Source organism: Pleurodeles waltl, chromosome 10 (assembly GCF_031143425.1).
Source record: "Pleurodeles waltl isolate 20211129_DDA chromosome 10, aPleWal1.hap1.20221129, whole genome shotgun sequence".
Taxonomy (NCBI): Eukaryota; Metazoa; Chordata; class Amphibia; order Caudata; family Salamandridae; genus Pleurodeles; species Pleurodeles waltl.
This window is the reverse complement of record NC_090449.1, coordinates 449,797,208-449,813,832: the sequence shown is the minus strand read 5'-3', so window position 1 is coordinate 449,813,832 and position 16,625 is coordinate 449,797,208. Positions and strand designations below refer to the sequence as shown.

At 47.0% G+C, this 16,625-nt stretch overlaps 1 protein-coding gene across 1 annotated transcript; it reads left to right on the top strand.

Moving 5' to 3' along the window:
* The first annotated feature begins 1,505 nt into the window (after positions 1 to 1,505).
* LOC138261607 (uncharacterized) lies at positions 1,506 to 5,482 on the top strand. Its single transcript, XM_069210718.1, has 2 exons — positions 1,506 to 3,184; positions 3,711 to 5,482. Exons 1-2 carry the CDS (start codon positions 2,052 to 2,054, stop codon positions 3,820 to 3,822), a joined length of 1,245 nt encoding a protein of 414 aa, XP_069066819.1. The 5' UTR covers positions 1,506 to 2,051; the 3' UTR covers positions 3,823 to 5,482.
* Positions 5,483 to 16,625: the final 11,143 nt, after the last annotated feature.

The following is a 16,625-nucleotide window of genomic DNA, read 5'->3' as shown; positions in this document are numbered from 1 at the left end:
CAGAACCAAATGACACAAGAGGCCTTCCCTGGTCACCTAACACATTCAAATACTTAGGAGTAAAGATTCACCACTCAGTAAATGACCTACTAGAAGGAAACATACAAGGAGCACTCAGAGGGATCAGAGCCAGTATGCGCTTCTGGGAAACACTACCACTAACAGTCACTGGCAGAGTTGCTCTTCTTAAAATGATAGTGCTACCCAGACTGTTGTATTATTTTTCAACCATCCCACTCATAATCTCGAAAGCAGTATTCAAAGAGATAGAGTCCATGTCCACAAATTTCATTTGGGGTCTGAGTAGACATAGAATGGCACTAAGAACACTCCAGAGACCTACAGCTGAGGGTGGCTTAGCCGCCCCTGATATGGAGATATACTACTGGGCAGGACAACTACAATGGGTCGCAAAATTATCATGCAACCCTCCAACTGACGCCGAACTATGCCTTCCCTTAAACTGCCCCATAGACAGGATACTGGGCATACTACTGAACCCCCGGAATACCAAGCAACTGCTCCCGATAGAGTGGGAGTCTGCTAGACACTGTTGGTCCCAATATCTGAAACGCTCCCGCATTAACACTCCTTACGCCCCAGAGGCTCCACTGTCCTGCATGATCCATATTTCAGGGAAGCAAAATATCCCAGGCCTCAACAAACTGATATCACATAATATTACTAAACTAGGAGACCTATACGGTGGAGGGAAACTCCTCACCTACACTGAGCTCCAAACACAATATAACCTCCCCCCCGGCTTATTCATTACCCACAACGCCATCATCAAAATCGCTCAAAAAACCTGGAGAACTGGAAACCTTGAACCCCCCACTCATAATAGCTGCAATACCATTTGCTCCATTGGTGATCTAAAAGGTGTAGTATCCGGAATCTACAAAGCGCTACAAGCTAGCACATGCCTTCCCCTAGCAAAACTTAAAACCAAATGGCAATCGGACTTGGACATCGCTTGGGATGAAAAGCAATGGGATCGGATTGTCTCTCATATCTATCCAGAATCCAGAAATGGCAGGTTCAAATGAATAAACCTATACATCTTTCACAGAGCTTACATGACCCCACACATGATCTCCAAATTCTACAGAACAAACTCCACTAGCTGCCTGTAGTGCTTTCCTCTTATTTTAGTTTCTAAGCACTAACATAACACAACAGAAATGCACTTCTGAGGTCAAAGAAGACTTTTATTGTTATTTTATTCTTCCCCAACCACAATGTTTATGAATGAATGACGAATTAGTAGCTTTCAAGTCCGCGTTAATCAAACAAAATATATCAGTTTGCAATATACACAGCAGGTTATATTTATAAGATATTGAATGCAAAGCAAAACAAATACTTCACCGTGTAGGAACTATTTACAGCTACATCTTTCTAAGGTCTGCAAGCTGGGGACCCCTGTCAGCCGCGAGAAAGAGTGTCATCTACCCACACGGGATGCTGGCAACTGGCGCCAAGCTCCAGCACGAGGTCCGGCAGATTCGAATCTGCCGGACCTCGTGCTGGAGCTTGGCGCCAGTTGCCAGCATCCCGTGTGGGTAGATGACACTCTTTCTCGCGGCTGACAGGGGTCTCAGCTTGCAGACCTTAGAAAGATGTAGCTGTAAATAGTTCCTACACGGTGAAGTATTTGTTTTGCTTTGCATTCAATATCTTATAAATATAACCTGCTGTGTATATTGCAAACTGATATATTTTGTTTGATTAACGCGGACTTGAAAGCTACTAATTCGTCATTCATTCATAAACATTGTGGTTGGGGAAGAATAAAATAACAATAAAAGTCTTCCTTGACCTCAGAAGTGCATTTCTGTTGTGTTATGTTAGTGCTTAGAAACTAAATAAGAGGAAAGCACTACAATTGGTACCTGGAGTCGTGGGGTCGGTCATTAAGAGGTGATTAAAGGGGTTTGACGAGTTAGTAGATTTCTAAGTGCACACTTTAAAAGTGTAATTGTTTTTTGTTGTTTGGAGAATTACAGAAATTGTTTTCTGTTTGGAGAATCACAGTAGCACGGCAGACCATGTCTGAGAATACATGTGTTGATGAACTGCCTGATGGTGCTAAGAAAAACTGTGAATTGTTTTCTGTTTGGGGAATTACAGAAGAAAATGCATGTGTAGCTAAAAGGCCTGATAATGTTTTGAGAAATAATTCCCGTTGTATATATGTAGAAAAAGTGTGTTTTGGAAGTAATGATGACAGAAAGGTCTGGATACCTTTATCTGCTTACAGAGAAATGCAGGAGAAATGTAGGAAGTTGGAACATGAAAATAGGAATTTACGTGAGCAAATTAGCCAGGATACAATAATTCAAAATAAGACGGAAAGTTATAAAAGGGCTGTTTTTGAAGAATCTTTCTTGTCCCATTCCAGTAATGAGGGGGTTAAGACAGCTCCGAGCTGCATTGAGTTTCCGTGTGAGCCAGGGTTTTTGGCAGCCAAAGTGCATTCCTTAACTGATAACAGGGACGAGAGACCAGAATGTGCACAAGTAAAACGAAGGATTTTAGAGCAAGACACCCCGAGTTTCATTAGCTTGTTTGATTTTTGGAAAAAGAATAGCCCTCATTTGAAAGAAATCCTAACACTTTTGTACATGGTCACTGTGAAAAATAATATGCAGCTGCGCGCTTGTGATTTGGCAAATGAAATAATGCAGACTTTAGGTTTCTGCGCAGTGCAAGAAGGAAAAACTGATGTACATGTAATTCAAGAACAAGGGAAGAAAATACTGCCCCTAGCTAGAATCATACAATGGATCTGGTACTTGCAAGACAGGGCTAGAGTACCACAGATAAAAGAATTATCAATGAAATTGTGTGCACCATTTGAATTCGTGTCCACTGAAGATAAAAAGCATGTTTGTTTTACTAATGATTCATTGACTGAAATGTTGCTTTCTGGCACAGTAGAAGGAACAGAGTTGTATAATGTGTGTCAGATTTTAAAGCAAGAGCTACATGAGATGTGTCATTTTTATGCTGATTTTTGGTTCTTTGATGATGTTTTAGCCACATGGCTTGTACCTAACTGGTTCAATTACCTTGCAGATGTTAATGAGAAAAATGCAGAGAGAGAAGTGTTCACCCAGAATTCTGCCTTAGTGGGGATGGCTATGTGGGTGCCCCAGAAATGTGAAAAGACCACTTACAGGTGGGCAGAGATGAGAGAGATGCACATTCCCCTAGATTTGATAAAAACTGTGCAGCACGCACAACAGCAATCTGTCATGCAAGCAGTCACAGAGCAGTTGGGGAGAGGAAAGTTACCAGAACAGAAATGGCAAATTGATCAGGTTTTAGGGAGAGTGATTGCTGCAAATTACCAAGGAAAAATCGAAATTATGCTGATACCTAGAAAAGAATCTGATTTATTCATACAAATTGGAGACAGAATGGCCCAAATTGGCGAAAATGCAGTGAATGGAGGTTTGGTAAAGAAGGAGTCTGCCCCAGCCCTTCTGACAGTGCAAGAAAAGGGGAGCTGTGGCGCAGCAGATAAAAACCTCAGTACTGATGTGTGGGCTGAAGCCCCAAGTGACCCTCCAGAACCTGCAGAAAATATAACAAAGGGCCCCAAAAACGTCCTGCTGATTATAAAACAGGGAAAGAAAGAGAAAGGGTGCAGTTTAAATGAAAAATGTTATTTGCAAGAAAAGTCATACTTGTTTCTTTTGCAGATCCGACCACGTTTCGCCACTGTCCCTGAGTGCGCTGTGTGGTCCCCCTTCCGGTGTGTGCGTGTGGGGTCGGGGAAGGGACCGAATCCCCAACCTGAACCTGGCTGAGTAAAGTGCCAGCACCATGGATCCATTTTGCGCAAACTGCGCCTTCAGTTCAAGTTCAACTTGTTTGCTGTGTTTTTTTTTTTTTTCCCCTCTCGTATGGAACTCTGACTTTTGCTTACCTTCCAGAAAACCTTTCAGGTGGACCGTGCCTCTTTACATGAGCAGAACTCATGCCACATCAAATTGCTAACACTGTTGAATTAGAGACTCATTCAGAGAAAAAAATAATAATTGCCCAGTCTTTTCTATGTAGATGTATCTGATGTGAAAGGTTATGAAATCAATGTGTTAATTCACTTCTATTGCTTTACAGGGATTGCTTTGATCATAATGTTTTTTTTGTGCTGATGTTTTTTTTGTTTTTTTGAAATATGAGATATGTGAAACAAAAATTCATTGGTCAAAGGGCGGAATGTCCTGCTATTTGATGGAGTTTTGTTTTGACCAATGACTTTGTGTTTCACCACTGCGCATATTAGTTGCTCAATGTTCACCAGTAGCACATGGTATGTTTTGTTCAGTTGAGCCGCCTATTGGCTTTGACATGGCATTAGCCATTACTTTCTGTATTCAGTTTAGCCGCCTATGGGCTTTGACATTGCATTAGTCATTACATTCTGTATTCTGCCTATTGGCTTTGACATGCTGTATCCAGTCTAGCCGCCTATTGGCTTTGACATTGCATGCCTATTGACTTTGACATGATGTATTCAATTTAGCTGCCTATTGACTTTGACATGCTATTAGATATTCTGCCTATTGGCTTTGACATGATATCATATATTACATTTTGTATTCAGCTTAACTGCCTATTGGCTTTGACATGATATTATACATTACACTTTGTATTCAGCTCCGCTGCCTTTTGGCTTTGACATGATATTAGACATTGTATTTTGTATTCAGCTTAGATGCCTATTGGCTTTGACATGACACTAGACATTGCATTTGATATTTAGGTTAGCTGCCTATTGCCTTTAACATGACATTGCATTTGATATTTAGGTTAGCTGCCCATTGCCTTTAACGTGGAGTTAGACATTGCAGTTGAGAATAGTTCTGTATTTTTCCAAGCTGTGTTTTTGCACCAGAGAACCAAGATGTTTTGCTCTCACAGTAGACTAGACCTGATAAGAGAGAGTACATGGGCGTCGTTTCTCTTCCCTTGAGCTTGGGAACAGGAGTAGTCTTGGAGACCTGGCCAGTCTCCAAAAGGCTTGCTCAGTTTCCCAGGTCTGAGAGGAGGGGGCACACCTTTGTAACGAATGTAACAGGCTGCAGAGAGTCAGATTCGAATCTGCCGGACCTCGTGCTGGAGCTTGGCGCCAGTTGCCAGCATCCCGTGTGGGTAGATGACACTCTTTCTCGCGGCTGACAGGGGTCTCAGCTTGCAGACCTTAGAAAGATGTAGCTGTAAATAGTTCCTACACGGTGAAGTATTTGTTTTGCTTTGCATTCAATATCTTATAAATATAACCTGCTGTGTATATTGCAAACTGATATATTTTGTTTGATTAACGCGGACTTGAAAGCTACTAATTCGTCATTCATTCATAAACATTGTGGTTGGGGAAGAATAAAATAACAATAAAAGTCTTCCTTGACCTCAGAAGTGCATTTCTGTTGTGTTATGTTAGTGCTTAGAAACTAAATAAGAGGAAAGCACTACACTGCCCCAGATGTACGGAACCTGCAGCCAGCCTCATACGTATGCTCTGGAGCTGACCCCAACTTAACACATTCTGGGAAGAGACTTTTGCAAAAACCTCAGCCTGCACTGATAGATCTTTAATTAAGTCCCCGGCAGTGGCACTACTGGGGGATTTTCCACGCCCGATAGCTTTTAAAATCTCGAACAAATTCATAGACCTAGCTCTAATCTTGGCAAGATGGGAAATAACCACAAACTGGAAATCACCAACGGGCCCACAAATATCCAGATGGCAAAACTCATTAGAGAAGTGGGCAGAAGCAGAAGGAACGACACTGCTTCGCGAGGCATTACGTGAACGCAGACCAAGAGACGATGCATCCCAATGGGAATCAATCCTGAAAAAACTAAAATCACCAAATGCACTCACCGAAGAAGCAAACAGAACCACTACGGACTCAGACACAGACTCAAACGCAACACAGGAATCCTAAGGCTCCGCGAGCGTGGACTGTAACAGCTAACCGTATTGAGACCTGCCAACTGTGAATAACTTTATAAAATCTGTAGCATGAGGGGAGGGAGGGGGGAACAGCAATTTAAGCACCTTTGCCTTAATGTTATTGTTTAATTCAAAAATTGTAATCAAATCTTTTTTTTTTTCTAAACTGTAGTTTTATTGGCCAACAGAGATACACACAAACTTTCCACTCTGGATTACCTCAAGGTTCCAGAGGGGTAGCAATTTTATTGCATAAATCATTTCCACTCCAGGTCTCCATAGTAAATGCTGACAAGCTGGGGCAACATGTTCCAAAATTTGCTTCCCTTGAAGGGTGAACCATGATCTTTTTAAGCGCTTATATGCTGACCGCATTTGTTCAGAGACGCTAAAGTCACTTACTGGTCTCCTGTTAGAAGTGACCACCGGTAAGATAGTAACTGCGAGAGATTTTAATATTATGGATGAAAGAATGGATGCTGAGAGGTCCAAAGCCACTAACATGTGCAAATGCATGGTTGTCTCAAAGCAGGCTACAACATTGAGCTTGACAGATGTATGGCACCTGTGGGATCAAAGGGAGAAAGCATATACAATCTGCTCAGCCAGGTATCATTCCTTCTTGTGACTACCCTCATTATTCCTACCAATGAAGAGACCTACTCAGGATGTGACTGTGGTACAGATTTTCCTCTGCAGTCTTTTAAACCCTGCAGAGATGACAATAAGCAGGGCTAAAGAGTGCCTCTGGGTATGACACCTCCACAACTGGGGGCTCTTTGATGATAAATTCATTGAACATGAGAGGGCGTGGCTTGGGGCATCAAGATGATAGTCACAGTGCTCCGGATACATCCGTCATCCACCTCCATCTGCCGTTCATCAATGTGACTTTTTATATCCTGCCGATCACCGCTGGTCTACTGCTCTCTGCAGTGTTCCCCTAGCGCGATCTGAGACAATGTGATTGGCCATTTGTGAGGGGTTTGAGTCCGCAAGAGCCCGGCAAAAAGATGGAAGCACCGTGAAGCAGTCCAACCGGCCGTCACTCAATATTCCAAAGACAGTGGTATTTATTAGAAATGTAACAGAGGCTTGCCCCAATGGCCTGGGCTACGGACTCCGCAGAGGCTGTTTCTGACAAAGTTGGGCACAAGCAGTGAGCAAGGGGAAGGGGACACCAAGTGAAACGTCTGCATGCCTGACCTTGAGGCCTACCTGAGCCGAGAGACCAGGTGTGGTTAGGGGCAAGCTGCTTATGGAGGCGGAAGATGGGCTGGAGCCCTTGAGTGGTGGCATGTAAGGGTTGTCCCTGCATGCCTGCCGAGCTGCCCTGGTTCTGCTGCCTATCGTCCTGTAACAGGAGCGGTTGCTGGAGGCGGGTGCCCACGCTCCCTGACTCTCCACGGGGCCTAGCAGACAGGACCTGACTGCCTGAGAGCTTCATTCTATGATCCGGCTTGGGAGCGGTGAAGGCCCGGGCTCCTCCTTTCGTGCTGGATCACCCTTGGTTTGAGTTGGTACCCCTGCAGCTCTTAGCTGGACAGCTCTCCCCAGACCTAATGGCCCCCAGGACCCTCAGGCTTGCCACTTCTCCAGATTCTCAGGCCAGCCTGCCCAATTGGACCTGCACATGGGGCCAAGGCCATGAGAACCTCCCAGAGAGACGCTGAATCAGGCCACCCCAAACAAGGGCCTGCCCATCCTGAATGGTGAATTAGGTCACCCTACTCTCCCCACCTAAAGGGAGAGAATTTGAGCTGCCTGGGAACCTCATCCAACCACGAGTTTCTGCCCTCTTTGCAGGCCTGGACACTCACCTTCAGGGCCTGGCTGCTCATGTTGCTGCACAGTCATGGCAAGTAGCCTAGGACCTTGTGTGCCCTACTGGGACCTCCTCCATCATAATAATTATGGGGAAAGACAAGACCCTACAGCCTCAAACTTCCCAGCATCGGATTGGCCAGTTTACCACGGGGCTCGAAGAAACCAGGGGAGGAGCAGTGGAAAAAAGGGTCGATAACAAATGGAGAGGTGGCCATGATACTACAAACTATCCGCACGTCCCAGGCCGCAGTACAGTCTAAAATTGGTGAAGTTCAAGTCGACGTAGTGTTTCTTCAGCAAGATCTCCACAATGTGACTGTCAGGATCACAGAAGCAGAGGGCCCTTTCTCGACTATCAAAGATGAGGTATCAGATCTCAAAACGAATGTTGCTTGCCTCCTCTCTCAGACAGCTAAGCTCCATGATCATGCAGAGGATGCCAAAAACTGCTACCGATGCAACAATCTACAGTTTGTGGATCTTCCTGAGGAAGTGGAGTCCAACTTTCTGGAGCAATGGATTAAGTCTTGGATGCTAGCTGAGAAACTTTCTCCCTGCTTTGCGGAGGAGCTGGTGCATCGGACGATCACTCCTAAACCTCCCCCGGGAGCACCACATCGCCCATGACTGCCTGGATTTTGAATTATTGAGATAGAGATTCCATCCAGAGAGAGGCTCGGTCCCTCCCTGAATTGCATCATCGGGACTCTAAATTCCTTATTTTTCCGGACTATACCAGAGAGGTGCAGGCAAAGAGGCAATCCTACAAAGCTGTTAATCAAAAGCTCAGGGACCTTAACCTCATTTACATGTTGCTCTTCCCCAGCCTGACTCAATGTGATCCACGCCAATAGAACAGTCTACTTTGAGACACTAGAATCGGCCTGGGATTGGCTTACAGAAGAGAAAGTAGTCCATAAGCATCCCACTGCACATAATTCTGGGGAGTGGTGCTGAGGCGACCCGGCAACAGAAAAGGATCAGGCCCCAGTGGGGGCGATGCAATGCTTAAACTGATTCTCCTTCCCTGCGCCTCAGCCCACGGTGGCCACCAGTCCAAGATTCCTGCCAGACCTTGAATGCCAAGGGATACACGGAGGGGGCGGACCTACCTATGGAGGGGATGGACCTAGCTCTGGAGGGGTGGAACAGGAGCCCCCTCCCCTCCCTTGTCCACTCCCTGAATTGTGTAGGCCTACTGCACAGGAACACCTAAGTGTAAAATACAAGGCTGCACACTGATGGAAAAGAATGCTCTTGTAATATGGAAGGATCCACCACTCCTCACCTAGAGAGAGAACGGTTTTCAGTTTTTTTGCAAATTTTTGGGTGGAGAGCTGCCTTGCAACATACCGGATGGAGCTCCAAACCCACCCAGCAGGATCTGCTATGGCAGGGTACATGGCTGAGGGATGTTGTGGTGCTGGAGAACTTTCATCGCTGGGATGCCATCGGCATCACCCAGTTGGGAGATGTTTGGTCTGGTTCTTATATGTTTTCCTTCCAAGAACTTCACGCAGAATATGCACTCTCAGCGAAACAGTTCCACAAATATTTGCAGCTACGACATGCATTTCACTGGCACATCCCACAAGGCATGTCATTCCGCGAATTTAGCCCCATTGAAGCTAAGCTACCGTACATTGGTCAACAATACCCATGACACTCTGGATCACCTTAGAACCCAGGGAAGGTTGGGACCTCTGGAGGTTGACTGGCGCGATGCAGTGATGGCTGCCAGAGTCATCTCAATATCTTCCAGACTGCGCCTTGTTCATACATATTATCTGTATTGTGCCTACCTCACTCCCAAACATCTGTTTAAAGAGGGCCTCCTGGGAAACCCTACATGTTCACAATGTCCTCAGGTGCTGCAGACTTCTACCACATGGTCTGGTCATGTCCTGTCATAAAGCAATACTGCAGAACTCTCAGGGGTACTGGGATGGGAGGTGGGATTGTCTCCACTATTGCTGCTGTTGGGGTGACTGAGGGTGTGGGTGGTATATGAGCCAACCGAGCACCACTGGGCACGGCCACTATGGTGGCCAAACAGGATATAGCATCTAGGTGGTGAGCCCCTGAGCCTCCTACATTGACGCAATGACTGAGGGGGGGTGGATTGGGGTGCCCAGCAGGAGAAACCAGTGTATGAGGCACAGGGCTGCCTTGCTAAATATGCCCTGTATGGGGCAAGTGGTCGGGGACATCTGGCATCTTCCTGTGAGGGGTGTGTTGGCAGGTGTTTGGACTTGCTGTCTCATACCCAGGGCATCATGGGTGATATTGCATGTTGTACTGTATGTACATGACAGTGGTAGTGATGCTATGCTTGCTATAGATGTGACCTGTACTTTGTTGACATCAAGTAAAATCAATAAAGCTGTTTATCAAAAAAGAAATTCACTAACATGTTAGGGAAGAAATTCACTCCTATTTTTAATTAAACAAAGGCACAATACAATCACCAGCGGTATGCTGGGAAGCCTTTAAAGCCAACATTCGAGGAAAGTCATGGAAGGGGTACATGGTAAGACTAAAGAAAGGGACTCTGTTAATATACACTTAGAATAGGTGATAATGGACCCTGAAAGACAATTCCTGACCACATGAAACACCAAAGTGCTTTGTCAGTCATAAACAACCAAACTCAAATTAAAGCAAATATCAGTAGATGCTACCAGAACGGAATGGATAGCAACACAGCACTATAGCTATGAGTTGGTTGATAAAGTCAGCAAGTTAATGTACATGTTGGCAACTGAAGATCTGGCTCCTACGATAGTTCTCTACATTAAAAACTCCTCTGGAGTACAGGTCGTAGACTGCCTTGCAATAATTGAGACATTTTTAATTTACTGTAAGCAACTATAAACAGTTAGACCTATTCCCAAAGGGAACTTCATAGCTCAATAATTCACGATTTGTGTGTCGAAACCCTCAACAACTTGGCAGGCAGGCACTTGACCTTCCTCTGACGGTGAAAGATATTACTGAGGCAACTGGAGGCCTGATGTCAGGGAAAGCCCCATGACCAACAGAATCCTGGCCCCAGAAATTTTAGAAGAAATTTGCTTCTTTCTGGTACCACACTTAATGGCCACCTTTGAAGAGACCACCTCTGAAGGATGCCTTTATCCAGTTCTATGAGGAGCCCTCATTTCAGTCATACTGGGACTTGTGAGACCAGTGGCCCTTCGCTTATCATAATGCCCAATATCATTAGTAAATTATAGAAGTCAAGGTGATGTTACAAGTCTTTGCCAGAAGACGGACCCTGGGAGTGACTACCCTAGTGCAATGGGACCAAAACTGTTACATGCCAGCAATACTATGCACCATTGTCTAAGACACCTATAGCCAGAGGACTCTGACTAGACACTCCGAGAGCCCTAGTTATTGTCAATTTCAAAACGGCCTTTGAATTGATCAACTAGCCCTTTCTTCACCAAGTGTAGAGGAGGATGAACTTTGGCCTCTACTTCTGTAGACTTGTGAAGGTGCTATATACAGCTAGGCCCAAGTCAAGGTAAATGGTTCTCCGTCCTCACCCTTCCTAAAAGAAAGAGGCACCTAACAGGGTTGTCCCATATTTCTCTTATTATTTGCCCATCTCATACAGCCATTCACTGAGTGAATCAGAAGGGATGCCAACGTGTGGATCTTTTGGTAAAAACAGAAAATGGAACAGAGACTATCCCTAGATGCAAATTATGGCTCTGTTATTGCAGAGGACAGAGTTAAAGAAGTGGGACCAAATTCATACATAGAAGTTCTATGCAGAGAACTCAGGTCTTAAGATCCTCTGGAATAAAACTATGGCCCTCATTATGACATTAGTGGTAATTCCCACTTACCACCACGCTGACTGCTGCCAACTTACTGCCGCGGCGGTGGATATCTGTTCACCATATTATGACACACACACACCAATCTGTCAGTATTCAGCCACATACATAAATCCGCCACACCAAAGGTCAGTGATAAACTGGCGGTATCAAAAGCCACACCGTTACGCCAACAGAACAACGCCCATCCCATTATGACCCACGAATCACCACAGCAGACATTCAACAGAGGTAAACCACTGGTGGTACACAGCGTCGTGCTCAAAATGGACACACTAACAAAACACCATCACACTGGACAATTCAAACACACACCTGACACCCATACACACACCACACCCACACACCAACACCACTATAAAACACACACCCACATTACCCACAACCTTTTACCATTTCAAACCAGTGCTAGCAGAGACATCAAGACCACTCACACAACTAGAGCCACACACTATTCACACCTATACACCACTCACGCACCCCACATCACACACCCCAACACATTACCCAACACACCCTCACCTACACATCTCACACAACACCCATTGCACCACAAACACCCCGTTTCACTGAGGACGAGCTAAGGGTCATGGTGTAGGAAATTATCAGGGTAGAGCCACAGTTATTTGGAGCACAGGTGGAGCATATATCGATAGCTAGGAAGATGGAGCTATGGCGGAGAATCGTGGACAGGGTCAACGCCGTGGGACAGCACCCCAGAATTAGGGATGACATCAGGAAGAGGTGGAATGACCTCTGGGGGAAGGTATGTTCTATTGCAGCAAGACACCTGCTCGCTGTACAGAGGACTGTCGGTGGACCCCCACCTCCTCCCCCACAACTCATAGCATGGGAGGAGCAACTCTTGGCAATACTACATCCTGAGGGCCTGGCCAGAGTAGGAGGAGGACTGGGCTCTGGTAAGTCAACTCTCTACTACTACTACTTTCCCCCTACCTGCATGCCATCACATACCCCCACCCTCACTCCCATCACTCCACTCCATCCCACACACCCCACCATCACATCTCACTCATCCCAATGCCAAGCACTGCATGCTCTACCAATGCATGGACACCACTATCCCACCATACACCAACGTACACAAGTGAAAGCTGCCAGGGCAAATACAACCAAAGACGGGAAGCCACGGATACACAATATGTCAGACACAGAAACCATAACACATCATTTACATCCCCACAGGTACCCCTGCCAATGTCAGCGGAGAGGAGGTGCTAGCACTATCCAGTCCCCCAAATGAAGAGGCCCACAGTGATGACAGCAACTCTGGTCTTCAGGATCTGGATGACCTACCTGGCCCATCAGGGACCTCTGGACAGCCGGTTACCCAGGCCCAGTCACACACCACCACAGAGCCTCCCCCATCAAGAAACACCACCACAGCACTCACCCAGCGTAGCCACACCTCTGTCCACAGGACTCGTCAATCAGCAGTGTGCCCACCTCCACAGGGACCCCAGGCCACACCTCATACCCAATACAATCAGGGACCAGGGGTCAGTGGGCACACGGTTCAGGGGACAGAGGCACAGGCCAACAGGGAAACTGGGAGGACTGCTGTCCACCAGGGGTAGGACAGGCCCAGGGAACTGACTCTCTAGGAGCCACTTGCAGAGATCCTGGGAGTCTTTCAACATTCCCAGGACACGATGGGCCAGATCCTGGACAGCCTGCAGGAGAACATGCAGCTGCAGGAGATCAGGGAGGACTTGCAGGCCATTAACAACACCCTGATCTCCATAGCAGGGATGCTGGCAGACATGGCCAATATTATGAGGGAGGCAGTCTCACATCATCGGGCCCCTGCCACTAGCCACACATCTGCACAGCCTTCCACTTCCGCTAGTGGACAGGAGGCCCCGCCACAGGACTCACAGGCCACCAGCACCCCTTCCCCTGAAGAAGGAGAACCATCCCACAAACGTTCCCTGCGATCCAGACAGAAGCCAGAGTCACTTGCCAAGACCCCCACCAGGAAATGAGACTCTCCTGATTGTCACCCTTGTGTCCCACCCTGTCACCCTGTACACCTTGGACTGCCATTGCTCCTCTTCCTATGTCCCCTTGGACAATGCACCTGTGCTACAAACAGACTGGAACAATACCCTGGACTTTCGTCCATCATCACACCATCCCATTGCACTTGCCCCTCAATTTGTAGCACTTCAATAAACCCCCTTGGAAAAAAAAATAAGTTTGGAGTATGTCATGTATATCAAATATGTATTCATTGAAACAGGTAAAAACATTGCAAATCAACTGTACAGAAAATGAGCATAGATTAATTACCTGTAGCTGGCTGCGGTGATCACACCAGGAGTATATGTGAGGTCACCAACATCTGCAAAATGAATTGCCAGAGGGAACAGTAAGTGGACATAGAAGTGGGAAATATCAGCATGCCAGTGCCACAGGAATTCAAACAAATGTCACTGAAATGTGAAGTAACACTCTCTTACCTGGGTGTCATTGGAAGAATTATCTGATCACAGATGTTCTGTTGTCCTCATCCTTGTCCTCTGCCTCCTCATCCTCACTGTCCACAGGGTCCACTGCTGGCACACGGGCATCTTCAGCCTCCTCCTCCTGCAGGAATGGGACATGGCATCTGAGGGCCAAGTAATGCAACATGCAGCATGCCACCACTATCTGGCAGACCTTTTTTAATGAGTAGCACAGGGATCCACCTGTCAGATGGAGGCACCAGAACCTGGGCTTCAGGAGGCCAAAGGTCCTTTCAATTATCCTTCTGGTTAGCCCATGTGCCTCATTATAACGTTCTTCTGCCCTTGTCCTGGCATTCCTCACAGGGGTCAGCAGCCATGATAGGTTGGGGTAACCAGAGTCACCAGAAATATTGAGGGGCAGCATTTAGCCACACACTATATCATATGATCCATACCATCCCCATACACCAACATATACTGGGTGGGAACCAGGTCTCACCTATTAACCACACCCTGTGCCTGTGTAGTTGGCCCAACACATTTGCGATGCTGCTATTGCCCAGGACAAAGGCATCATGCACCGACACTGGATACTTAGCATTGACATGGGAGATGTACTGGTCCGCAAGGCACACCATCTGTACGTTCATAGAGTAGAAACTCTTCCAATTCCTGAACAACTGTTCAATCTGGCAGGGAGGGGGACAAAAACACTATGTGTTCCATCAATCGCCCCCATTATGTTGGGGATATGTCCCATTGCATAGAACTCGGCCTTCACTGTGGCCAAATCTTCAACCTGGGGGAAAACAATGTAGCTGCACATGTGTTTAATCAGGGCAGACAACATTCTTGTCAGCACTGTTGAGAACATCGGCTGTGACATTCCTGCTACCAAGCCCACTGTCACCTGGAAAGAACCAGTTGCCAGGAAATAGAGCAGTAATAGCACTTGCACAAGAAGGGGGATCCCAGTGGGGTGACAGATAGCAGCTATCAGGTCAGGCTCCAATGAGGCACACAGCTCTGTGATTGTGGCCCTGTCCAGTCCATAGGTGAGGATAATGTGCCTGTCCTCCAGTGTTGCCAAGTCCACCAGGGGTCTGTACAAGGGGGTATATCTCCATCTTCTATCCACCAGCAGTGGTAGGAATCTACGGAACACAAGAGTGAGGAGCCGGTCTCAAACTGAACAATGGAGCTACAACAGAACTTTGCATCCTTTAAACTTGTAATGGGTAACTATGATTTGTCCAGTATGTCCAAATACCTCCTGTGATGCAACATTATTCCAGGGCCTGCCTCCCTCTTTGAAATGGCATCCGCCTGTCCTGTCCTGTGAGGTAATTACGCTGATGTTGTGCGCCGTTGCGGGAGGCAGTCTGGAACCGGCGGGCAACTCCTCATTGGTTATAATGGGGCTCTATGGGGGTACAGTGGCCAATGGTGATCTACGGCGGCAGTGACGGTATGCACCACCGCGGATGTGACCACCATTTTTTATCTGATTCCTCACTTGCTACCTGACCTTCCACAGGAGAGGACCTACACTGCATGTGCTGCTGTGACCTGTGTCTGGAACCTACTAAGGCCTGTGTGACCAGGGAAAGGGCCCCAGCCTTCACTTCGGAGGAGCTGGAGAGACTAGTGGATGGAGTCCTACCCCAGTACGGACTGCTGTATAGGCCTCCAGACCAACAGGTGAGTACACTGCGGGCACGTTGCATGTGGCATGGAGTTGTGTGTGTGTGTGAAGGTCTTGTGTAAGGGGATGGGTGGATGTCCTCTGGGCAGCGTACAGGTTGTGTGCTGCGCCATGTGTGTGTAAATGGTGATGGAAACGGGTATGGTGGGCCATATGTTTAACAGGCAGGACTGTTTGTCTAAATCTATTTTCCTGTGTGTATTGCCTCTGCAGGTCAGCGCCCATCAAAAGAAGGGTCTATGGCACGGAAGACGGTGGAGGCCCAGCTGGGGATGGCCTCCCAATGCGGAAGGGGTGCCTGTGGTACCCTGACCCCCCCTGATGGCCCGCATACTGGCGGTGGCCTATCCTGAGCTGGATGGGCGCTTGAGGGCATCACAGCAGCCACAAGGGGGTGAGTACAGTGCCCATCATTACAACTTACGCATGGTAGGGTGGTATCCGGGTGGGGGATGTGTGTCAGTGGGTGCCCTAGGCCAGGCCTGACATTGCAGCGTAGGTTCCCTGGTGGCTAGGGTTCAGAAGGGAAAATCTTGCAACCTAGCTCGTAGGCATCCACTACTGGTCAGGGCTGCATGGGTCCCAGGTGTATTGCATTTGGCAGTGTGTGTCCCTCCCCATGCCTTGGCCGCTAACTATTTCTCTGGTAGTGCAATGGCATATTGCTTAGGGCTGTTTCCTGTGTGTGAGGGTGCTGTGTACACCAAAAGTGGTGTTGGTGCAGCCATTGACCAAGTGTATCCTTTGTCTCTCCCTCCACCGTTTTTGTTTTGTCATCCTTTCCTTATGTGCATTAGCATCAT